At 37.3% G+C, this 27,337-nt stretch overlaps 1 protein-coding gene across 1 annotated transcript in view; it reads right to left on the bottom strand.

The window, feature by feature from the left end:
• Positions 1-27,337, bottom strand: part of DCC (DCC netrin 1 receptor) — a 957,719-nt gene that overhangs the window by 368,948 nt on the left and 561,434 nt on the right. Inside the window, exon 6 of the mRNA XM_081150263.1 lies at positions 1,041-1,195. Within this exon, the coding sequence (XP_081006389.1) occupies positions 1,041-1,195 (155 nt within the window). The remainder of the gene's footprint in view (positions 1-1,040; positions 1,196-27,337) is intronic.

Below are 27,337 nucleotides of genomic sequence, written 5' to 3' on the forward strand. Positions count from 1 at the left end.
TAACCTACACACACCTCAAGGAGAGTTTTCATAGAGCGTTTTCAAATGAGCAAAGAATTCTGCTGGTAACATCCAAAAGAACAATGGTAATGATAGGTATTGAGCAGCCACTATATACCGGAACAACTCAGTGACTATGGTACCATTACCCCTATTTTCTCCCATGAGGATAGGAACAGAGAATGTACCGAAACTTATAGTAAACGAGAACTACTGTTCCTAGCTTTCATTCTTTGCAATGTTCAAAATTACAAAGCAATGTCAACTCCGGCTCCTCTACCAAGGCACTGCCACCATCACTGTCACCATCTCCACTGCCCCGTCTACTCTCATGTAAGATCGGCTGGTCCTATCTGGAAGGAAAGCTGTCTGGATCATCAAAGTAAGACTACCACAATCATGAGTAGCACATCTTGCTGAAAATGTATTATAATGAGTGAAAATCACAGGAGTAACAGATTCCTGGCTTCATATAGTCTAGAACAAAGTTCTAAACTTTTTTTTTCACAAGCAGCAGCAATGAGAATACTTAGAAATAAGTCTTAGGCCCTCTGTTTTTGCTTCATTTGTTTGTTTGTTTGTTTGTTTAAAACCTTGTGTATTAAAGCAGCGGGAGGGCTGGGCTGCTTGATTACTCTTTTTTTAAAAAATTTTAAATATATCTTTATTGATTTCAGAGAGAGGAAGGGAGAGGGAGAGAGAGATAGAAACATCAATGATGAGAGATCGGCTGCCTCCTGCATGCCCCCGACTGGAGATCGAGCCCGTAACCCGGGCATGTGCCCTGACAGGGAATCGAACTTCGATCTCCTGGATCCTAGGTTGATGTTCAGCAGCTGAGCCACGCCCGGCAAGGTGATCACTCTTTTTTCAGCTCAAAAATTCCAAGTCTAGATTCATTTGCTTTATTAGGACAATTTTTTTTTTAAACACATCATAAAAATGCCCAACAGGAACCTTCTTCCCAGGACAGGAAAACAACTGAAAACACAGTGAACAATGAATGGGGTTGTCAAGCTAATATGAGAAAAGGTAATTACCACTATCTGAAAATAATCACTAGGAATGACCACATCTCCATTCTTCATCCAGTTCACAGTGGGCACAGGCTTTCCAGAGACCGCACACTCAAACTCAACGTCCATGCTTTCATAGGCATAGAGGTTGGAAGGATGGTTTAAAAACCATGGCGGAACTGCAAAGACAGAAAACAAAAGTGAGTGGGCGGAGATGTGAATCTGTGTCCTAAGGTTTTTACTGAGTGAGAAACACTGCTCTGGGGTAGAACATATTTGTAATGCAAATAATTCCCCTAAACCCTTAGTTCGTTACACAAGAACTACTGTAGAGCACATCTATTCCCACCGCCCACCCCTCCTGCCAAAGGCAGTTCAACAGTTTCAGCTAATGGTGTTTTGCCACAAGAAAAGAGAGAGAGAAAAACACGTTTGGAAAAAATATTACATAGAAAAAACATTCTGAATATCCAAGTATTTGTATCCAATTGACCTACACGGAAAAAGTACATAAAGCTATGAAAACTATGCTGATAAAGCAAATAAAGACATACTGATAGGACTGAGACAACCTTGCGTATAAAATAAAGCTTAGTGTTCCTATAATTCTAGAGCTTCAGTAGGATTTAGTTAATGGGATAGACTCATTCCCTGTTGAAACTGGCTGTGGTAATAGGGTACGAAAACTGACTGCAATCTTCACAGTGGACATATTTCTATTGTCCTAGCAATTTGTTTTATCATTTCCTCAGCATGGTTTGTGATATACTAGTTTGATTTAATGTCTTAATTACCATACTACTATAATTCTATAATGGAAATTTGCAATTGAAAGAAAATTACAAACATAATATAACACACCTTTGCTCATGGACCTCCCAGGCTTGGTCCCTCAACATCCTGCCTAGGAGAGGAACATTTTAAAAAGTAATGTTCATCTTCTTCCGCAGGGAATCTTAAAGTGATGTCAGATTTGAATACGAATATTGCCTGAGACCCAGGTTAACTTGACACTGAGGCAACGACCCTGATCTTTTTACTTAAGACAGAGATACGCATTTTTAGTAACCGTAGTTAAAGTTAGATTGTATTTTTTCCTCTGTGTTGTTATGCTTAACGAGCAAGGAATGCCAATTTTTGCTCCTTTGAGTAACCACCATATTTCGCTCTTTTCAGCCATCATCAGCAAAACCCCTCTGATGTCAAGTGAATGTATAATCTTTGACGGGAGAGTTAGTAGCAAGCTCCCAGGGTTTAAGTTCTGGTTTTTCTACTTAATCACAATTCCTCCCTCCCTCCTGCCCTGTCTTATTTTCCCGATATTTAACTAAATATTTGGACCTCTAGTACTAAACAACTTTCAAAGTTCTTTAATCTTTCACAGTGGAAAATTGATTTAGATGACTCGGCAGGGAGGCATTAATATTCCCAAACTAAAGACATGAAAAAAATGATGTCCGAGAACTTTTCTAAAGAGTATGTGTCCTCATTGTATACTGGGCTAAAATTATTTATTTATAAATGTTAATAATATTAGTAAGAGACTTTTTATAATGCCAAATTCACTGACAAAGATTCAAAAAAACATCAGAAATACCTGGCCGGTGTGGCTCAGTTGGTTGGCGTGTCATCCCTACACTGAAAAGTTTCTGGTTTGATTCCCAGTCAGGGCACATACCTAGGTTTAGGGTTCAATCCCTGGTTGGGACACGCAGGGGAGGCATCCAGTTGATGTATCTCACATCGACATTTCTCTCTCTTTCACACACACACATAATTAATACTCTCTATATTACTTTGACTTTTGAAGATTCTATACATTCTAAAGGCTTACTACAGCTCTTTGAAATTGCAAAGTTATGTTTCAAGTTAAGCAGATCGTTTAAATGAGCAATAGGTACCACAGATCGCTGTGGTGGATGATAAAGAATCAAGGAAAAGAACAAATTGGTGAGATTTTGTTAGGAGGAATATAAAAAGTGTATGATCCTTGAGTGGCTGCATGTCTACCTTGAGAACAGTGGAAGGCCAGCTCCTTTCTCTGGAGCATAGCACCTTTCTCCACCTCTCCGGGCCCTTTGGAGTTAGTTTCTTTGTTGTTGAAAGAGTGGACATAAGCCTATTAATATTCTCTTGAATGCAAATATCTGAAGGAGTGACCACACCAAATGCCTAAAATATGTTTGCCAACCAATGGGCTACCTCTATATCCAAAACAAATGGGTACTTTTAAATTCTGGGTCACAATTGTATCAAAAGATAGTTTCATTTTAAGGAGCCATGGTTTCACATGTAATTACATTCACATTACTACAGAGAGAGCAATCTGGTATTGAGTGTAAATTCAGAGATAGCATATCACAGGATGGAAAATATTCCATATATCAACTCAGGCTTCCATGTTAAATGTACCTCAACCAAATCCTAGTTTTACGGAATCATGTTTCTAATGGACTGCTCAACGTACAGTTTAGAAATTTTTCTTTCACTTCATAGTTTCAGTTCTTCCTGCCCCAACTTTTGTTACCAAAGTAACTTTCTTTCAGCTAACTTGATCACTAAATGCATAATCCTTCTTTTCTTAACCAGGCGCCCAATCCAACACTTATCTCCAGGCTTATTCTTATGTAACAAATGACTTGAAATCTGATGAATATTTCTTTCTAGTTTTCTCTTTCCTATCTACACACCTGTCCTCCCCCATAGGCTTGGTTGCTGAGATTTGCATTCATGCTCTATTTGAATGGTCTCTTACACATATCTGTCTGTACTTTCCTAAAAAAATTAGGTTGGGTGAAGTTGGGTTCTGCTCTTAAGTGACTAGAATGTGTTCCACATCGGAAATAAAAGTACACTTGATTGTTGTTCCACTAACATTGACTGGCGCTGCCATTGTTCTGGGGAAAAAATGGTCTTTTAAGCTATGGATTTTATTCTTAGCATTTTCTATTTCAAGAAGTGCTTCAATGTAGTCTGAAAATGATTGTTTCCAGAGCGAGAGAGATTGTTTGGGTCCTGTTAATACCTGCCAGAATGTGCACTACTTTTGTCCTGACATATTGGTAAGCCTAAGTGGCAAATATATTATTACTGAAAACTACATGACAGAAAAGCGGGTGACTGGACAGCAATTCATCCCATTGTGGCAGCCATCTGAATGAGAATTCACTAAGCTATTAACTTCTTAAGGACGGGGACCGCCTTATCTATCCCTGAGTCCCCAAGGCCAAACAGGGGATAGGTGCTAGTAAATATTTATTAGATAAACAAGCATGGGTAGGGATCAGTCTCCATAGGCCAAACCCTTGGCGTTCAGTCATTTCCTGGCTTCAAATGAGTCATAGCTGTGGGAAAGCCAAGTGGGGAATACATGAAAGACATAAGGGTGCACTTTCTCCCTATAATTAACACTAATCACAATAATAGCATATAGAAGCATTAAACTATAAGCTCTTCTGCTATACATTTGGCAAAGATGATATTTTAATCATCTTAGAAAAATAAAAAAATAGATCTTTTGATTTTATTTTCTACACCCCATTGATACTTCTTATTTTGAGTACAATATGCCAAAATAGTTTTCCTCCTATCTAAAAATTCTTGTCTATGCGCTACGGGGATGAAGAATATCTGATTGTCAACTTTTATTTTCCACTCTTTTATATATGCTTCAAAACTATTTCAGGTCTCTCCTCACAATTGTCTTTATCTAGATAAATAGTCCTCTTAGCCTTCCTCAGTTCCAGCTCTTTCTGTACTCAGGGTTTATTTCATTCTAAGTCCACACTGAGCTTTCATTTTCTTTCTCTATTTAATTGTGGAGCCTAGGACCAAATTGGGAGAATGATGTTGTGAGACGCAAACCAGTGATAAAAATTTCAGGAGGATCATCTCAAGGTCCTCATTCTATGTACATACTGATGTTATTGCCAAATCTTTGGAAACTTGATTGTGTGCTATCAATAGCCTTCAGTAGTTATTGGCAGCTCTGCAACAACTGTGTGTGTGTGTGGGTGTGTGTGTGTATTTCTATATGCTTCTATGTAAACTATATGATCATATGGAATATATATATTTAAAATGTCACATACATACATAGATAGAAAAATATACATCTATACATATGTAATTTAGGAACATCTTTCTTTGTCCAATTTTCAATTTGAGCATTGAAGGCAATGAAAACATGCTAAGAAAAACAAGATAAAAATGGTAACTCATGTGTTATATGATGACAGAAATAATCACTATATAAAGAAACTTATCCAGTTCCTAACACTACATACTGACAGACATTTGGGAGATATTTTCTCTTAAATAATCTTTTCTACTAGGCCCTATCAGTATTTGAGATAAAATATGTAGATATTTTAAAAGACTAAAAAAAAATGTTTCTATCATGCAGGAGAGCTATTTCTGTGTATACTTTAATGCACACTGAAAAGTTAGAGTAAATTACTTTAGAAATGCATTTGTTGAGTTTCTTTTTAATAGATGTTCTATAAGGGAACCTTTCTGCACATTGAACTGAAAAGATAATGGATTCTAACACATAACTAATACCCCAATACCTAATAAAATAAAAAGTCCCTCCCCCAATACCTAATAAAATAAAAAGTCTCAGTGCATGCACACAGATATATGAAAATCAACCGCAGCAACCAAACAAAGAAAAGAAAGTATAGTCAAATGCAAAAAAAAAAAAAAAAAAAAAAAAAAAAATCAAAACAGACACTTCTGGAGTAGAGCAGAAAGGCAGAGTAGGATTTAGTTCCTTATCTATCTTTAAATCCATAAAGGCCATATGTAATAAACCCTCAGCTAATATCACACTCAATGGTGAAAAACTGAAAGCTTTTCCTCTAAGATCAGGAACAAGACAAGGATGTCAACTCTCACTACTCTTATTCATATAGTTCTGGAAGTCCTAGCCAGAGCAATAAGGCAAGAGAAAGAAAGAAAAGGCATCCAAATAGTCAAGTAAAACTGTCACTTTTTGTGGACTACATGATTCTGTGTATTGAAAACCCTAAAGACTCTGCCCAAAACCTCTTAGAAATAATAAACAAATACAGTAAAGCTGCAGAATACAAAATCAATAGACAACAATCTATTGCCTCCTTGTATATTAACAACAAAACTACAGAAAAAGAAATGAAAAATATAATCCTTTTTGCAATTGCAATAAAATAATAAAATATCTAGGAATAAACTTAACAAAGAACATGAAAGACCTATACACTGAAGACTACAAAGCATTATTTAAAAAGATTCAAAAAGACACAACACAATGGAAAAATATCTCATGTTCATGGATTAGAAAAATCAACATAGTTAAAATGGCCATATTACCCAAAACAGTGTACAGATTTAATGCAATCCCATCAAAACACCAATGTTATTTTTAAAAAAAATGGAATAAGAAATCATCAGATTTGTATAGAACCACAAAAGACCCCAAATAGCCAAAGCAATCCTGGGAAAAAAGAATGAATCTGGAGGTATCAAGCTACCTGAGTTCAAGTTATACTACAGAGCTACAGTAATCAAAACAGCATGGCATTGGCACAGAAACAGACACACAGATCAGTGGAACAGAATAGAGAGCTCAGAAATAAAACCACATGTATATGGGCAGATAATTTTTAACAAGGGAGCCAGAAACACACAATGGAGTAAAGATAGTCTCTTCAATAAGTGGTGCTGGGAAAACTGGAAAGCCATATGCAAAAGAATGAAACTGGATTACAGCTTGTCCCCATGTACAAAAATTAACTCAAAATGGATCAAAGTCCTAAATGTGAGACCCAAAACAATAAGTTACATGGAAGAAAACATAGGTACCAAATTTATGGACCTTGGTCATAGAGAACATTTTATGAACTTGACTCCAAAGGCAAGGGAAGTAAAGGCAAAAATAAATGAATGGAGCCGTATCAAACTAAGAAGCTTCTGCACAGCTAAAGAAACTGACAACAAAACAGACAGGCAGCCAACCAGGTGGGAGATGATATTTGCAAACAGTACCTCTAATAAAGGTTTAATTTCCAAAATAAATAAAGAACTCATAAAACTCAACACCAAACAACCAACCCAATCAAAAAGTGGGCAGAGGACCTGAATAGACACCAAAGAGAGATACCAACAGCCAATAGATACATGAAAAGATGTTTGACCTCACTAGCAATTAGGGAAATGCAAATCAAAACTATAATGAAATACCACCTCACACCTGTTAGAGTGGCTGTTATCAACAAGACAAGCAATAACAAGTGTTGGAGAGGTTGCAGAGAAAAGGGACCCCTCATTCACTGCTGGTGGGAATATAGACTGGTACAGCCACTATGGAAAGCATTTTGACAATTCCTCAAAAAATTAAGAACAGAGCTACCATACAACCCAGCAATCCCTCTCCTGGGTATATACTGGAAAAATTCGAAAACATGTATTCACTAAGATATATGTACCCCTATGTTCACTGCAACATTATTCATGGGGGCCGGGACATGGAAACAACCAAAGTGTCCTGCAATAGAGGACTGGATAAAGAAGATGTGGGACATGTACACAGTAGAATACTACTCAGCCATGAGAAAGATGAAACACTGCCATTTGCAATAACATGGATGGACACTGAAAATATTATGCTAAGTGAAATCAGTCAGAAAAAGCTAAGAACTATATGATTCCATTCATATGTGGGATATAAACTGAAACTCGTGGATACAAACAGTAGTGTAGTGGTTGCCTGAGGGAAGGTGGTGGAGAGTCAAGGGGGTCTTAATTAATATAGGGTGATGGGAGAAGTTATGACTGAGTAGTAGGCACACAGAGCAATATACAGATCTTGTAACATAGAAACCCACACCTGAAACTTATATGTTCATATTGACCATTGTTAGCCCAATAAATTTAACTTTTATAAAATCCTAGAAACTGCCCTGGAGTTTGGGGAGAAGGCTTACTATTCTCAGTAATACCTCCTAGCCTGGAGCAATGAGAGACCTAAGACTAGCCTTAGGTTTTCCCTTTTCTGAGTGAGGAGGAGCTGTAGTGGCTGCTGGAGAGACACACAGGAAATGAGACTGACTAAGGAGAAGGCTCCTGGGCTTCCATGGAAACCTGAGGACAAGTCCCTTCCCTAGAGAAGAGGACTGGAGACAGCACCAGCCAACAAAGCTGGGTGTTGTCAAAGAGGTTGAATGCTGCTTCAACTGACCTGGCTCCATGACCGTTCCTGCTAGTTTATTAAAAAATGCATAAACCTGAAATATCCAGCCTTCAAACAGGAGCCCAAGAGGTCTTAAGAAGGGTGGTAAATAAGTCTAGAGGTCACTTCATCTACATTAGTACAAACAGTGTGTGGACAGAGCCACCCACACATGAGCAAGGTAAAAGATGTACATGGAAATATGGAAATATACTACAGCCAACAATAACGAGAGAGAGAGAAACAAAGTACTCAACCCAGAAGGAAATATAAGGGTAAAACAGAAGGAACTTCCTCAAGTTGCTTCGCACAATAAATTCATTTAATGTGAAAATAAATTCAATAAAACTAGAGGTCAAAGACTACATGATAAAACAGAAGAATAAAATGAAAAGGGAGGTAGCAGACCCAAGAAAACAAATCAGGGACCAAAACAACATCATTAGAGCGCCAATACATAAATTCAACAGCATAAATCACATAACTGACAGCACTAAAAATCAAATTACCACACAAAGGAAATGAGATAATCAGTGAACGTAGATGAAAAGGCAACAGGACTAAAGTAATTAGGGCAAAGCTTGCACTAGAAGAAGACAAACAAAGATGATCCAATACTAAGATAACTGGCATTCTTGATGTAGCAAGCCCACATGGAAACAGAAGGTGCATTCACAGATGAAATAACTGGAAATTTTCTCTGAAAAATAAACCTACATTTCCAGATTACAAGACTATACCACATTCCTGGGACACTGAATATATAATTCTTAATACTGAAACATATATTTGAGCTATTGAATCTGGAGAATGACAAATTATTTGAACACCCAGACAGCAAAATCAAAATAAAAATCCATCTATGAAGGGTAAGGGGGAAATCAAGTTCCCATGTAGTAAAATACAAGGCAGAATGGAGCAATATTACCCCAAAACATCATATATATATAAAATATATATACACACGCACATATATATATATATGATTGTTTTATCTACAAAGCCACATTCTCAACTATAAAAGTGCTCAGAAAATGTAGCACTTTTAAAATAAATCCGAAGACAAAATCCAGGCAATTAACAGTACCATCAAAATAAAAATTAGGTATTGTGATAAAAGGACTGATGATGAGTACAGGAATCGGTTCCTATACAGAAATTAAAATAAACACAATTTAAATAATGATCACTGAAGAGAATTCAATTGTTCAACACCTGAACAGGACATAACTAATAATATAACTACCGAGATCAGAAGGCAGGGAGAAGATGAGACTGCCTATCACTGTTATAAAAGAAGTTTTATAGTAGGAATGTCATCAATCATGTCCTTAAATAAAACATGAACTTAAAAAGATTAAAAACAGTATCTATCATGATCGCATTGTTATAAATGTATTTCTACCTAACCATCCAACTACTAGTAGGATCTACGGAACGCTGAGATTTGAGAGGATTTTAAACTCACATGGGTTATTTTCATAGGATTAACAGACTGATTTTTCTAAAACAGTTTTAAAAAAGGACTCTGGAAAGAAATATTCTGAGATGTCACAGTGGTTATGGAAGTACAGATATATCTCTTTTCCTTTTTTGTATTTTTAAAATTTCCAATGATTAAAAATATATTAATTAGAAATCTACCTTCTGGGAGGGCTCACCGCTCTAGCTTTGAATAGAAGAACCTACTAGATTCTAAGAGCCTGTGTAAACAGTGCAGAGATATAAATAGCAGGTAAACATTTTCCCTTCCCTTCCTTTCTTTTATCATTCTTCTCCACCGGGGCTTAGAACTTCAGAGAAACTCTTGTTGCTGGTGACAAGAGCACAGGAACCCTTAAGGGAAACCATGGGGTGGAGAGCAAAGCAAGGTGTTCTACCTCAGATCTGGTGAGGGGAGACGATGTGGCAGGATGACCTGGGAAAACCACCATGTAAGAAAAGGGAGAGTCCTGAACTCCGAGTCCCAGTTCCGACGCTACTGTAGGGCAGACTATGGACACTGAGCTCCTAGCTTTTCTTGCCTTCAAAGTGTTTCTTACTTTAAAAATTTAGACGATTAGTTTGGAATCCATGTGTTCAGATTCTTTGGAAGCCCTTCAACTGTTGCTGGGGAGGGGATGATCGTGATGTTACTCTCCCACCCTTTAATACCTTCAAGGAAACGAGCACCGTGCTGATCACGTGTATGTACTGAGCTTCCATAGTAACCTAAGCTGCATAAGAACACTCCCTGCTGCTAAAACAAAGGAAATAAATCAGCCCCAAGCTTTTTTCCAGCTTTACAATTCTGAGTCTAACATGAGAGTATATATGGTTAATCCAACACTCTTCTGCATAAACAGTTTATATAGAGTTGATATTAAAAAACACACAGGGAAAATATAATTGTCAGTTTGCTCTTTATTCTGCCACTAAAATAATATTTAGCTAGAATTAATGCATTGATAAAACAATAAATACCAATCTAAGTCTCTCATAAAAATCAGAAAGACTCTAAGACAGGTTCAACGCCTTGCTACAAAATGACAGTATTCCTTTCATACTAACATAAATTATTTACTTTTTAAAAAATATTATTTTATTGATTTCAGAGAGAAGGGAGAGGGAGAGAGAGATAGAAACATTAATGATGAGAGCCATTGACTGGCTGCCTCCTGCATGTCCCCGACTGGGGATCGAGCCCACAACCTTGGCATATGCCCTGACCGGGAATCAAACCTTGATCTCCTGGATCAATAGGATGATGCTCAGCCTCTAAGCCATGCTGGCTGGGCCAAATTATTTACTTTTATGATTACTTGGTGAAAGGGTACTTCCAGCACTGATTATATTCTAATTTTGAGGCTCTTTCTGCCTTTGGTATTCCTACTTTTTTGACCTCAAGGGACCTTAACTATCACCCTACAGATATGACCAGTCAATCTCAAGAGTAATTTCACTGCTTTACATGCATGGATTTCAGAAACCATGGAAAAGGTGTGTGTGTGTGATTTATAAAATCTCACCACAGACTAGTCATTTATGAACTTGAATGGCTCTTGTATTTAGTAAAGGAAAGTGGCATTGGGGGCATTTCCTAATATTTAAAATCCATGAAGGAATGCTTATAAAATTTGCATGCAATTCTTAGTGATCAGTTGGATTTAAAAATTCAGAGTTCATAAAGTTCACTTTTGTTAAAAGAATCAATATCAAATTTTAAAATGTAATGTATTACCAGCAAATGATAAAGGTGTGCATTGGATAAAAAACAGCAAGACCTACTACATATTTGACAGCAATCTACATCAAGAGAGATTTAGCAATTTTCGTTGACCGCTAAGAATTACACTCTTAAACCCCTGTCCTGGGTCTTATACTTTATAGGACCCTGTGTATCATAAACAAATATATACATATATGTGTGCATGGACATGTGTGTATGCCTCCGTGTTTGTGTAAGGAATATCTGGCCACATGTGTTATTTGGGATCTAGCAGTCAGTACTGGCACAAAACAATCTGTAACCCTCAGCATTCTCTCCTGTGACTAACACTCTTCAGGCCTCAGGGAAACACTTCATCTTCCCATCTACGCTCACCAAAAACAAGGGCCAAAATGTAACTCTAAGAGACACTGTGCTCTTATATTGTGGTCTTTGCATTTTCTTCTGAAACCTTCTTACAAACCAAAGCTCACTGGGAAATAGTTGGAAAGAAAAGCTTGAAGAAATATTTCATATAATTCTTCAAATACTACAGAATTCTTTCTGTATCTTCTCATTCCTTCAAGTATTTGCATAATTTTACTTATATTATTCATCAATTGAAATGGAACTAGTTACAAAGATTATAATCCACCTTTGGATTCTGATTAAAAACATATGTGCTTCTCCTAAGCTTCAAAAAAAGTCCTTGGTATATTTTCATGCCTGTCATTCATATTTATGTCATGTTTGTCATTGTATACACATCTAATTCCTGTTCATATGACAAACAGAAGCAGTCATATAAATCAACATAATCCTTTACTTTGCAACCAGGCATGCAACATATACACAGCTACAAACATCTACATTCAATAGCCGTATATATCCCCTTGAATGCTTTGATATTCATTGATATGCCTATAACAAAAATTCACACGGAAATCTGAATATTTTTCTACTTTTCTGCACATATATTTTTTAAAGCTGATACACAATTAATTACTGCATTGTGGAAAGAAAAATAAATCCACCAAGTTATAGGTCAAGTTACAAGTTACATATAAGAAGATGTTTTTGCTTTTAAAATAAACTTCAACGTCAGGTAGAGTAGAAATGTAGGTTGTGATTACCTTGTGCCTACTTAGTTATTACTTTATATCCTAAAATATAATGAGTGCTGAAATAAGTGTTGATTTCTTTATTGGTGGGAGCTATAAAAGATCTTAGATATCTAGTCCATCTCTTGTATTTTACAGATGAAGAAATTAAGAATAACTGGCATTTCTACTGCATCACACAGCTTGTAAACATCAAAGGCAATATCAGGACCCAGCTTCCTGAATTCCAGCCAATGGCCTTTACTTTTTACCAAACTACTTTTAGGTCTTTTTTCTTTATTAAATGTATTGGGTAACATTGCTTCATAAAATTATACAGAGTTCAAGTGTACATTAATAATAAATCATCTGTATGTTGCGTTGTGTGTTTGCCACCCAAAGTCAATTCTCCTCTGTCATCATATATTTGAAACCCTTACTCTTTACTACCTCCCCCCACCACTCCACTTTCCCTCTAGGAAGCAGTTTTTGTTGTTCATTATCTTAGTTCATTTTTTGCTTTGTTTTATATCTCACAAATGAGTGAAATCATCTGGTTCTTGACTTTTTCTGTCTCACTTGTTTCACTTAGCATGATATTTTCAAGATCCATCCATGGTGCTGCAATGGAAGTATTTCATCTTTTCTTATGGCTGAGTAGTGTATGTACCACATAGTCTTTATTCAATTATCTATCGAAGGACACTGTTGTTGTTCCTGTGTGTTGGTCACTGTGAATAATGTTGCAGTGAACATAGGGGTACAGATACCTTTGAGAATAAATGTTTTCAAATTTTTCTGGGATGTACTCAGAAGAGGGGTTGCTGGGTCATATGAGGACTCCATTCTTCATTTTTTGAGAAATCTCCACACTGTTTTCCCTAGTGGCTATACCAAGCTGCCTTTAAAAATACATATCAAGTATGTAATTGAAATATTTTAATGACCTATACAATCACTTCCTGATTCCTGAACAAGGAAAATCTTAATTTCCCTTTTTTGCCAACTAAGATAAAGACTCTCTTGCTTTTGCTTTATACAACAAGGAATTGTAGGAGGCAAAATTATGCCAACTCCAAATTCTCCTCTGACATGTTATTAGATGCTTCCCAGCAACCTTATTGTTGTGTCTATATATGGTTCTTGTTCTCAAGTGCAATTTCTTTTTTATTAATTTTTCAATATATTCTGATATGAATAGACAAGAATAATAATATTGAGCTCTTTATGAAACATGTCTGAAGCTGTCAGGGCCTTTACCTATTCTGTTCAGGGAAATTTCACAATTTATAGCACTCTGTTTGTTTTGCCTCCAGCTGGGCAATTACAGGCCAGCTAGCAGCCAGGTATTGGATGGGTTAAATGCCATCCGAGAATACTGAGTAGATGGGTTTCATGGAGGAATAATAGGAGTGGATTCTCATTAATCCACATAATTAATTGTTTACTAGAACCCGGTAGTGCAAAGCATCTAATTCAGAGTTAAATTAGAATAATGAAACTGTTAAGGCATGCATTTTGGAAATAGACTATCTGAAATGCAACTTTGGCATTCAGTGGTATAGCACAGTCCTTGTACAGAAAGTCAGCGTGACTGTTAAGTTAGGCAAATCATTTTCAAAATTCTCCTTCAGCAAAGAAAACTCATGGAGTGATCAAGTTTCTAGGCCATTCAAAAGGGCCATTTCCTTGGTTATGCTAATGAGTGGCCCACCCATTCAGGGTGCTAGGCTTTGAAGAAGAAAATGTCAGATGAGAAGTAATCTCCAAAGTTTTGTTCGTATTTTCCTGGTTTTGAATCTCTTTCTTAGCATTGTCACCTCCTGAATCTTTCAACTTTCATCTCTAAACGAATGACCACCATATTTAATCCTGACTTATCTTGTGAGTTTTAAATTTATAACTAACTGGTGGCTGTTTCCAACTTTGTTTTTTGTCTACCACTAGCCAGCGTGACTCAGTTCCCCTTAGGTGCTCCCCATAGCCAGTCAGGCATTTCTTACAATGTGTTTTGATGGTCTATTTCTTCTTCATTCTTTTTCCCATTAGTCTAGTAGCTCCTGGAGAGAAGACATTATGTTGATTTAAATATCTGCAGAGCCTGAGCCAAGTTCTAGAACATTATAGCAGTTTCATAAAGGTTTACTACATTGAATTGAATACAATATTGACAAAGCTTGAGCTGGCATAAGAGTTGCTTGGAGTGCTTTGAAATATACAGAATCTTTGGCTCCACACTGTCATGCTTGTGGTGGGACCCAGGAATATGCATTTTAAACCACCACCTCTGTATAATCTGGGGAATTCTTGGATCATATTTTGAGAAACTCTGGTTTTGTGGAATACAGAGAAATAGAATTTAATTCAGCTTCTGGCCTTACTAATTACTCAGCATCTCAATGAAGTAGCTCATTTGTAGAACAGGTTATTGTACGGAGATTCAGTGAGATAATAAATGTGAAGCACTAAACAGTGTCTGGCACATTGTAATTGTTCAATAAAATGAAGCACTTATTATCTCATCAAACCCATTGCTGTGCTTTACTTCTGTCATCCAGCTTATTTACAGATGGTTTCTGACTTACAATGGTTTGACTTACAATTTTTTAAAGTTAAGATGGTGTGAAAGTGATACCCATGAAAAATTACATGAGACATTCAACCATTTCTTATAAAATAAACTTTGTGTTAGATGATTTTGTCCAAGTGTAGGCTAATGTAAGTGTTTTGAGCATGTTTAAGGTAAGCTAAGCTGAGCTATGATCTTCAGTAGGTTAGATGTATTAAGTGCACTTCCCAGTTTGATATTTTCAACTTACTATGGGTTTACGGAAATGTAATCCTATCATAAATGGAGATCGAGGAGCAACAGTGTATCATTCATCCTTGACTTTTTCTTTCCTTCATACCCTGCATTTAATCATTGTCAAGCTTTGGTATTCCACCTCTGTAGTGTCTGCTGCCTTTTTGCAGTCTCTACTGCTATTGCGATTACTATTGCAACACAATTTTACTTAATTTAGCAATTGCTAACAAAGCATGTACATGTTAGACACTGTGTTAGACACCAATGATACAAGAACAATATATATGCCCTCAAGGAATAGACAGTCCAATGGGAAAGAGGAGGAATATATTTTTTAAATCCACATGCTGTGGTCATTGCTATAATAAAAGAGCAGTACACTGGACCATAAAGGAGAAACAAGAAGGATCCACGGGATTTGACAATTCGATGTTCCTAGTGATTAGGATCTAAAATTCCCTGGGGTCTCACCAAGTTAGAGAAGACAGAGTGACACCCCATTCCTGCAACAGGAAAATGTGGTGGGAGACCTAAAGGGACATGGCAGGGAGTTCTGCCTCCTGGTCGGCGCACAAGTGCAGTCAGGAAGCCTCTTTCCGATCTTTGCCACAGCGTGGACTTAGTAGAAGTCATCTGGGACCTCTCACACCTCAACAAACAAAAATCAAAATATGAACTGGATATCCTCTCCATCCCCTCAAAGAATATAATTGGCTAAGAAAGCACAGTACGGATCTTCCTCTGGCCATTATTCCTCAGGGAAAATCAAAGTTGAGCAACGGAGGGCCAATTCAAAGAATAGGCTCTATAATTCTCATTGTTTTGAGACTATAAAAAAGTCAGAATTTGTATAAATGTTCCCATTTCCAAGGAAAATCAATAACTAGAGATTACTTGTGGGGAGACAAAATTCCTGTCATCCTTTAGAAATACATAGTCTTGGTGCTACCCAGAGATCTGGATGTTAAAATAGGGCACACCAGTGGAAAGTGTAAATACAGAGCTTGATCAATGGGCTCTGAAGGAAAAAACCCAAAAATCTCCACATTGCTGGATAGAGACACAGACATTTTGTAATAAATCTATCCAGAAGCTTCGGAGGTTAATGGATGCATGCAAGATGGAATGGATCAGTAAAACAGCTCTCTGTTTTAGTGACCTCAATATTTCTTCCAGATCTTTCTTTCCCTGAAGTGATGGCTGATTGGCTGATGAATAATTGTATCCCCTGAAATGTCATCTTTTCTAATACAAAGTGTTCTTTCTTTGCATGTTTGAATTTTTTTTTTTTTAAAAAGTGTTTCTAGCGATTCAAGAACAGTTCGGCCTTCACCAACTGAGTAACCTCTGTCAACATCTCATCTGAATGATGCTTTATGAATCTTACTTTAATGGTGTTAAAATGCACAGTGTTGGGTAGCTGAAAGAGCCCCAGATGAGTGATCACAAAGGCAACCATAGGTCAGAATGCTGTCTCTGCCACTTAGTGGCTATGAGACTTTCGGATCATCAATTCACCTCTCTGAGGCTTAGCTTCTACCTGTCAAGAACATGAATAACTATCTAATGGAGGGTTTTGGGGGGATAAGAGAAAATTCTATAAAACTCCTGCCTTAGCGATAGTATATAGGTGTCATGGGCTAAATGTTTGTGTACCCCCCAAATTTACATGTTGAAGTTCTAACCCCTAAAATAATTGTATGTGGAGGTGGGAACTTTGGGAGGTCATGAGATTTAGATTAGGCCATGAGGATGGGACACTTATGATAAAATTAGTATCCTTATAAGAGGAGGAAGACAGAGAGATCTCACTCTTTCTTCACATGTAAACACGAAGAAGAGGTCATGTGAGTCCACAGCAGGGTGATGGCCATCTGCAAGCCAGGAAGAGTACTTCACCAAGAACCAAATCTGCTGATACTTTGATCTTGAACTTCTCAGCCTCCAAAACTGTGAGATATGAATGTCTGTTGTTTAAGCCACCTCATTTATGGTATTTTGTTATAGCAGCCCAAGATGAGACAATATAAATTGTTATATACATAGGATTAATATCAGTAATAATCAGTAGCCTAAAACATCAAAAAGGAAAGAGAGACCTGGATGGTGTTGCTGAGTAGTTAGAGCATCGACTTGTGCACCCAAGGGTCATGGGTTTGATTCCCAGTCAAGTGCACATACCTGGGTTGCAGTTCAATCCCCAGCCCCGGGATCATGTGGGAGGCAATCAATCAATGTGTCTCTCTCACATCAATGTTTCTCTCTCCCCCCCCCACTCTCTGCCTCCCACTCTCTCTAAAAATCAGTGGAAAAATATCCTTGGGTGAAGATACTCTTCCCCCAAAAAAGAGAGAGAACTAAGATTACTTGTCTCTTATTTTCTAACTTTACAAATGAGAACATGGAGAACACGAGAAGTCTGTTGCTTTGTTTTATCCCTAGAGCTATTACTTGGTTTTATCGCTAGAGTTTAGTTCTGGAGATAGATCTGTTTCCAAAGGTGGGATTCTGACACAATGCGTTTTCCTTTGTTTCCTTGCATTCTTATTAGCCTCCATTCCCCACGCTTTCCAAGTGCCAAACATTATACAACGTTTTCACACAACTTTATCTCATTAAATCTCTTACAAAATCCTCCAAAGTGTTCTCATCAGTACTGATTTTACAGATTAATCAAGTGAGGATCGTCATGGCTAATTGGCTTCTTCTATAAAGTCAGCCCATTAAGAGGAAGGCTAGGATGAGGCACAGGTCTGCTTGACTTTCAAATAGCACCATGCAGTTTTCTTACCTTACCAGAGATTATATTTGTTGCTACCTATTCTTTGTACTCTCTGTACTTTTATGGTTCATTCCTTCAGAGTTAGTAAATTGTGGTTCAGTCATGTAAGTACCACCTTCCTATAATCTTCCACTCAAGGCTTAGGGTAAAGACTCTTAAGAGACTAGGATGTGTCTTAAGAGATGCAGAGTGATAATGGGATCAGGCTGTGCAAATAAAGTTCATGACCATAAACAATAACTATCTCTGATGTCAGCTCTTCCCAGCACCCTCACACACAGGTATGGTGCCATATTAAAAGGGCATTTGACGGTCTGCAATATATGGCCTTTCTTCCAGTACTACTGTTTACTTTTAATTGGATCACTCTCAGCTTTTTTCATCAACTGCTCATTGTCAGTTTCCTTGTCCTTAAATTTCTCCTAGGAGGACTTGATGCCATTTGTACCTGAATCTAAATTAGGGTGCTGGGAAATCAAATCCAGAGATGGCTGTACTTGAGTTGAATCTCTCACTGTCACGCTGAACTATTTAGGCATTATTGATTGAGTTGGCAATGTTCCTTTGAGTAAAGGCTGTTTTCTAATGTCCCCAAAATCATTTACTCTGTTTAAAGAGAATACCAGCACTCTTGCTTGAAACAGATGAAAATAACTCTATTTGCTGAGTTTTGAAGGATTGATATGAATGCCATGCTACTACCAGCTACCTTGAAAATACATATCAAGTTTGAACTAATCTTTATATTTCTAAGGAGCTAAAGGATTCAATTATACCCAAAATGGGAAGCAATGCTTAAAAGAACTCATCTCCCAGACTCTAAAGCATATTTTTCAGAGAAATTCGGTTCCAATAATGCTTACACCAAATGCGCTGAACAGATCCCTTTCCATTTCATTTTCTGCTGTCTCAAGTTTGCCTACTCCATGTACAATTAAGGAGCAGATAGAGGGCTGGGGACACATGTACTGAATAGTGAATTTGTCAGTGCCTTCACCAGTGATTCAGGGAGATTCTAAAATAGAATGCTGCTTACCTAGGGTACTGACGAACAGACAAATAACCCCAGTGTAAATGTAACATCTGGCATATGTTAAATTCATATTATGTATATCAGTTTTGCTATCATGAGACATGTTTTTTTTTTTTAAATTGAACACTCTAATAAAGTGGCAGAAGGACTATTATCTGACATCAGATAGAAAGTTGTGCAATCAGATGTGGGTAGGCGTGGCTCATGTGCATGGTGAATTAAGGGAGCTAGCAGATGTCTGGGTTCTATATTCCTGCATGACTTGGTTCAGGTGGGGGCAGTTTTCTCTACTCACCTATTTTTTCTTGCAGATAAAATGACATATATAAAAATGCAAAATTTGCATTATACTACATTTCTTCTCGGCTATATCAATTTCCTTGAACAAATTCACATTTTCACAGTAAGTGTTATAGCAGAACCGACCAGTCCAGAAATTGTGTAGGTACATATCCTAACTGATTCCAGTAGAGATTTTTTAATGTCTTTAACATCTTAAAACCTATTATTTTTAAAGATAATACCAAGTGTTTGCAAGGTTGAAATGAAACAGACACCATTATATAATCCTGAAGAAAAGATAAACTGATACTCTTTTTTATAAGGTGATTTTGTGAGATTTAAAAACAGTCCTTTTTAGGGTTAGAAATATGTGTATTCCCATTTACTAAGTAGTCCAGCATCCAGGAATGTAACTGATGGAAATGAGTAGAGTTGGAGACAAGGAGTTATAAAGACGGTGTTCACTGAAGTATTATTTATAACAGTGAAATGCTAAACGGGCTAAGTAAAGAATGGCTAAACCCAACCTCCCTACAGAAAAAACTCACAGAAAAATATTTGAGCCAGTAACATATATTTTTAAAGCTTGGATCCCATTTGGCAAAAAGTCTAGGAATGAATGCCATGAAAATGATTAGGCAAATTCAAAAGAAGTGTGTATAGGTGTGCCTGTTACTATTGCTTACAAAGAAGAAAAACTGGAAAAAATATATATTACAATGACTAGATTACTTAAATTAATTGTGGATGAATATGAAGCCACTAAAAACGATAGTGACATTTGCAAAGGCTGCCTAACTCCCCATTTTACAAACATACTGAGGAATGGAGGCGGCCCCACTATTGTTCACTTATGCTATTTCCAGTTTTTCCCTACTTTGCTATAACGTTGCTCTTTGACCCAAAAGTACAAGAATATTTGAAAGACGAATCTTGAGCTTTTGATATTCTCCTAAATCACAATTATGTTGAATTTTGATTATAATATAAACTTCATTCTCAATTTTCTACATAGTATTAGAGAGTCTAATTATGTCCACTTTGACCAAATAATACTGTGAATAGTGAAATCAAGAATCTTTAGACCAGATCTAAAATCTTCATCCTAGGCCTTGTTCTAGGCCCTGGGGATACAATAGAAAACAAAATAAAGCTTTTGTCTTCAGTGAGCTTGAATTCCACTTTTAGTAAGACAGAAAATAGAATGAGTGATGTTAAGGGTTACAAAAAAGGTAAGTATGTAAAGGAGGAAAGGGCGTTTGAAGCCTTGTGGGAGAGTGGGACTCACTAGATTAGTGAGAAGGGAGTGTTTGGGGATAAGAACACTTGAGGCAGAGGGAACAGCAAAGCTCGAGGCGGGGGTGTGCTTGAAACATCTAAGAACCAGCACAGTGGGCTGCAGGGCCCGAGTGGAGTGAGCAAGGGGGAGAAGGGCAGGAGGTGAGCTCACGGAAGCAGCGTCTCTTTGGCCTCGTTTACTATTTTAAGGGCTTTAGTTTCCAGTCTGATGGAGTGTGAAAAGCATTAGTGGTTTGCACAAAGAAGTAACCTAGCATGTCTTATATTTATTAGGACAACTCTGGTCCTGGAGTTAAGAACAGAATGCAGAGGAACAAGGGAAAAATTAAGGGGGTCAGTTAGGAAGCTAGAGCAACCAGCCAGGGTGGCACACTGACACTGTGGGTTCTAGATCCTAACCTTGCTTAGAAGGTAGAGTCAAAAGAATCTGTAGACAGCCTGGAGGCGAGATGTGAGTGGCAAAAATAAATAAACCTAAGTGACTGTTTTTTAGCCTTTACAACTGCAATGATGCAGTTCCTGTATAGCTAGATGGGGCAGATTTCTCGAGAGAGATGAATAAATAGAAAGGCTCTGGGAGGGATGAAAAATTTGGTTACCATGTTAATTATAAGATGCCTACTAGACATCAAAAGAGAGTATGAGTGAGCCTGGAGCTGAGGGAAGAATTCTGGGATAGAAATAATTTATGGAAAGCTATCAATACATAGATAATACTTAAAGAAACTGGTAGGTATCATGCAGGAAAAGAAAAGTGGAGTGAGAACCGAGAGCTGGGAAAATTCAGCATTTGGCATCAGGAAGGTGGGCTGAAACTAGTAAATGTGATTGAAAAGGCATGGCCATCAAAGTGTCCCAAAAGAGAAAGGAAGGTTGGGTTTTCAGAAGAAAGGTATGCCAACCATGTCAAATACTGATGATAGATTGTAGAAGTTAAGGCCTGAGAAAAAAAAATCATGAAGGTCCCTGGAGACTTTGAGAAGGAAAGTTTGGTTGAACTAGTAGAGGAAGAAATGGAGATAGACTGCCTGCATAAGACACCATTTTAGTGAACTTTTGCAATAAACAAGCAAAAAAACAAAGAAAAAAAATAGGGGCAAGGTGATGCCTGGAGGTAATGTGGGTTCATGAAACTCATTTTTTTTTTTTTTTTAAGCTAGGAGAAAAGAAAATTACCTCATGTTTCTATGTTGGTTAGGGATGACCTAGCAGAGAGGGAAAATAATAGATGATGTATAAAAGAGAGAGGACAAATGCTGAAGCAATGCCCTTACGTCCCCAAGAAGGGATGGAGCTGGTGCATGGGTGGAGGGCCTAGTGTTAGGTCAGGTCATAGAGAAGGAAAGCAAGAATGTGTGGGGCACAGACGCTGGCCTGACAAATATCAAATATATGGATGTTCCCTTCTGATGGCTTCCACTTTCTCAGTGAAATGCAAAGCAACAACATCAGCTGAGACGGAGGTGGGTAAGTAAGGAGAAAGGAAACACTGTGAAATAGTTTCACAGGTGCCTGGGAGATCAAATGGGGTAAGGAACATAGGTCACCAAGCACCATCAAGGCCCTCTGGAAGCCAGCAGTCATGTTAACATTAAGAGAGCCAGTGAGCAAAGTCCTGTGTTTTGCCCCACTCATGTTTGGCTTCAGAAATTCAAGATCAGAGTGGGTAAAAATTAGGTTTAACCAGGGTTGTGTTTTTCCAGTTCAGCAACTTCATCATGCCATATTGGAGGAGCCTTTCTCACCCACACATTGTATTTCTACAAAGTATTACGTTCCCTTCTGGGTTAGGTTGAGTGCAATGGGTCCTAACTTCCCTGGAGACTCTGGTTCTTTTGAACTGGTATAGAAGGCAGAGCGAGGCAGAGAATTCTCAGCTCATTAAGAAACCTATGTGAAGAACCAGGTATGTCATTATATATTTTTTTAGATTCTCTGTGGGTTGCTGAGAAAAGTCAGACAGAGCCAGAGGGACTTTTCTCGGGGAGTCACCACTTCCACCTCAAGTCTGACTTGAACTGCAAGTTTTCCTCTATGATTAACTTCTTTCCCCAGCCGTCAGCTTCAATGCTCACAGTTCTGCTCAGAAAAGCAGCCGTGTGCTCAGTGCACTCTGTACCCTCAACCTCTCACAGTAGCCCACAGAACACTAAATCTTTATCCCCGAGGGGTTACCTGTTTTCCTGACCTATTTTTCCATGTGAATGCAAAAGTATTGAATGTGGGAAGTCGATATTTTTCTATTTCTACCAATATAAAACTCGATGGTAGGTAGTGATCCCACAGATTCAGTGTATAGGACTATAGGTTCTTAACTCCTAGAAACATTTTTGCATAAAAGATAATGCACCTATAACTCCAAATTTTCTTCAAAACAGATTCATGCCATGCATGCAAAATATGTTTCTCAAAACACAAATAACCCCATATATCATGAGAGAAAGATTAGATCAATAGGTGCCTGTATCATATCCAAGAACTGACAACAGGGAAGTCAAACAGGAAAAATAGACACTTGGTCTAACTATTTACCAGTAATTATCTTTCCCTCAAGTAAAAGAGCTTCTAATATGTTTTCTTTTCTCTCTATTTTTCCTGCAAATGAATTTATAAAGGGAAAATTAGAAGCATTTTTCTCTTTCTTTCTGTCTTGTTCCTTTTGTGGTTCTACAAGACTTTGTTGGGGGGTTGGGGAGTGGGTAGGAGGAGACTGTAAGTCTCTGCAGCGTTAAAAAATTATTCCAAAGACAAACGTGTGTTTTGTATCATTTCTCTGTCAAAACATTTTCTGGCATCCAAACAACAGGAAAGTCTGTGGCTGACCTCCAGAGCAATGTATGCATATTGCACAGAATAACACTGTCTGTCAGTGAGTTTGTATATTTCCTAGAGCAGTTCCATGAAAAACATTGAATTTTTTAAAGAATAGCTTAACAGAAAATTAAAATTAGTTAAACCTGCACATGCATGCACGCACACACACACCTATATACTGATTTAAAATGTCCAATATAAGTAAAAACACATACTCTAAAAAGTATAAGACCCTTTAGGAGCTGTTTCCTTGAAAATATCTTCAGAATACTTTAACCTACTAAAAAAGTCAAATTCTTTAGAAATAATTTGTTCTAGGATATGTAATTTTGGTAAATCCTAAAACATGCATTCTGCCTTATTTTTCTCTGAAAATCTGTTTGTTTTTTAATCTTACTTATTCCGTTAAGCTTGATTTTACTTTCTCAACTCAAACTTTATTATTTATTAAAAATTTGAATAAACCAAATGATTTGTGTCTACTGGTATATATCAAGGTCATTTCCATCTGATCCAAACCGGTGATGCCTCTTATAACATGAAAGAATTGGCATCTCATCTCTCACACTCCAGAGATCTGCATTTTTAGCAATTTCTAATGGTATTTCAGAGTTAACAAAAGCTACTTTTAATCATAAAAGTTGGGAAACCCTAATATAATATACTACACAAAAATAAGTTCATAGTCTAGGAAAAATTTTTATCCAGATTCTAAATGAGCATATGGCAGAAAGGGACTTCAAGAGAGGCCCATGATCTAATACACAGGTCACATAGCCCCATTTGTGGATGTAAGACCACTGCTCAGAAGGGTGAGAGATAAAGTCTAGGCCACCTGATTTCTAGTGTGCTAATATGTGCATTCAACTTCATTGTGTTTCCCAGGAATGCATTTCAACAGAGTTGCTATTGGTAGGTCTCAATGAAGTGAGAGAATGGAACAGTAACACAGTGCCCTGTTATAGAACATCTCCTCCACTAATATGGAGCCTAACATTCCCATTAGAAGCATCTTTCCTTTGAGTTAGAATGCGGAATCCACTTAACTTCACCTAGAAAGAAAATGCACATATTAATTTTAGGACAGTTATTACAACATAGCCTCTGGCTAGTAACAAGATAGATTGGGAGTCATAGTAATAGGTCCAAAAATAGCCAAATTTTGTTATAATTATATAGAATACTATTTCCAGCTCAAACAAGAGTGCTTCCTATCTTTCATGCATAATGCTAATCCTGAGTGCTAGGTAAAGTATTAAAATGGAAATGAAAACAAAAGACCCCTTGTTCTTACCATCAAAAGAGTCCCATTCACTTATTTAGCCACTCAATCCTCTTTATTGAGTATCTATTATGCAGAAGAATCTTATTTGTACTAGGTGTATCAATATGGCTAGAAAATATATTCAGATGTCAATGTGTGCTTCTCTCTCTATTTTTGTCTCTCCTAGTCTACAAAGGTAGCCAAAACTTTGTGGTCCTACTTCAATAGGGGTAGAGTGGGGCTTAATTATTGACCAAAAGTCTAAGTTTCCTATAACCACATCCTTTCCTGTCTTTGTTTTAAATCTAAATTTGAGTGGATTGTGCTAGGCTTTCCAAGAGGATTGAGGAAGAAAAGGAAGTTCTTAGATGGTGTGATGAGCCAATCTAGGGAAAGGATTTAAGATTCATTAATACCAGAAAGTGTCTTTCTTCAGCACTAGGAGGATGGCATAAAATATCTAGGTAGGCTGCATTCTAGGACCCAAGCTTCCTAACTCCAGAAAACATCCAAGTTCTCAAATTTAGCACAAAATCAAAGCTACCAACCTGTAAGAGTACAGGCAAGCTAAGATAATAACCAACGCTGACTTGAGAGGAATAAAGAAACGTGAAATTTGTAGTATCTCTGAGTTTGCATAGCTACACAAAGATAAAGAAGACACAGAAATAGTACCTGCCTTCAAGTTATTCATGACCTAGTGACAACAATTGACATATAGCTGTATCATTTCCAGTACAGTAAAGGGTAGCAAATTGCAAGTTGCTTTGGGTCATGAAGGAGGTATGGCAGACTCAGTCTAATGCTTATTTCTCCCATGCATGGACCTCAAAAAAGTCTTAGCAGAATGATTTACATATGATAGCCAAATAATATTATTTTGTTCCATTATATTAAATTAAGGCAAGTTTCAGGATCTTATGAACAAGTGACTCTGTTATAAAGCATCAAAAGAGGAACATTTTAAGCTATTCGTATCCCACATAGGAAAATTTTTATCCCCCGTCTCTGCATTTCCTTTCTTAACCAGTATGAACGTTAGTTGTTGTTGTTGTTGTTTTTAACTATTCACAGCTATCTAAAAATCCACATTGGGTGGGATTTTAGTTTGTTATTTTATGAATTAATTGAAAAAGACAAAAAATTTGGTTCAGATACATTTGCCCTTTCCACCATTCAACTGAGTTATAACTCAAATGCAAGAGAGAAAAAAAGTGAAACTCCTTCTGGGATAAGTAATTTTTTCCCCTAATTCCAAAAATTCTACACTACATGGCTGAATATAAGGTTGTATAATGAGAATAAATTTGGATTTAATAGCAGTGTGGTAACTGTTTTCATCCTTGTAAGCGTTGTAATACAACAGTAGTAGCATAAGTATGGTGAGTCATTAGGTATATTTAAATGTCATGAAAACTCCAGTGGAATTCTTTTCCATTGTTTAATAGTATCTTTGGTGGAAGTTTTCATATTACACTGCAATGAGAAATGGTCAAAGATCAATTTTGCAAATAATTAATCAAGAACTATTAGGCTAACATGTCATGAAAGGTTTAAGTCCACCTAAATTGCAATATCATTTAAGGATTTTGAGTTTTAACAACTACGGACCATGATTGATAATAGTTTAACTATATTGTTTCTGGCAAAGGTCTTTAAGTAGTAGGCACACATAGAATTATTTTATGCAGTGGAGAAGCTATTTGTGTGATTGTTTCCACTTTTAGTAATTAAGCAGGGAAGAGAGCCAAGGACATTTGGTTGGGGGACAGGAGCATTGTTAACTGACTGAGAGAAAAATGTGATTACTAAATATATTTTTAATGCAAGACTAATTTTAATAAAAATGTCGATTCTCAGGTTGGAAAAACAAAACAGAGCAGGGAGAGTGCTGCTGTTAATGGTACCTGAGGCACACTCTGATCTGGATAACAGCACTCCCAATTACCATTTATAGCATTGTTTGTCTGGGCTGAACCTGCCTGTGTAGGCACCATGAGGGATGCATTTTCTGCGATGCTATTAACTTGAACACAGTGTATTTCAGGCTGGCTACCTGCGTATTAATAAAAATGCCCATTTGCCTTCCTGAACGTTACTATGAGATTACCTTTAGATGTTTCTTAATATTTTTTTATCAGAATTCCTAAGTATATCACTGTTCTGTCCCCCATGGTATCTCTGCTATGGCTAAACAGCCTCTACCTCAACTCTAAGGCAGCGATTTTCAACTGGTGTGCCCCAAGAATTTGTAAAACATGCAAGGCCTGACTCTTCAGTCAGGGGCACTGACCTCTTTTCCCTTAGATTGTCAAATAAAAATATGACAACAGCCAACACAACAACAGCTGTCTGGTATGGATGCATCAAAATTATACCTATCTGTCAGATCAGCAAAACATATATTTTTTGGTGTGCCATAGAATTTTAGTTACTAGCTTATGTGTGCCATGAGATGAAAAAGGCTGAACATCGCCTGGCCGGGCGTGGATCAGTGGTTGAGCATCGACCTAGGATCCAGGTGATCGGGGTTCGATTCCCAGT

The sequence above is a fragment of the Miniopterus schreibersii genome (assembly GCF_964146895.1).
Source record: "Miniopterus schreibersii genome assembly, chromosome: 10".
Lineage (NCBI taxonomy): Eukaryota > Metazoa > Chordata > Mammalia > Chiroptera > Miniopteridae > Miniopterus > Miniopterus schreibersii.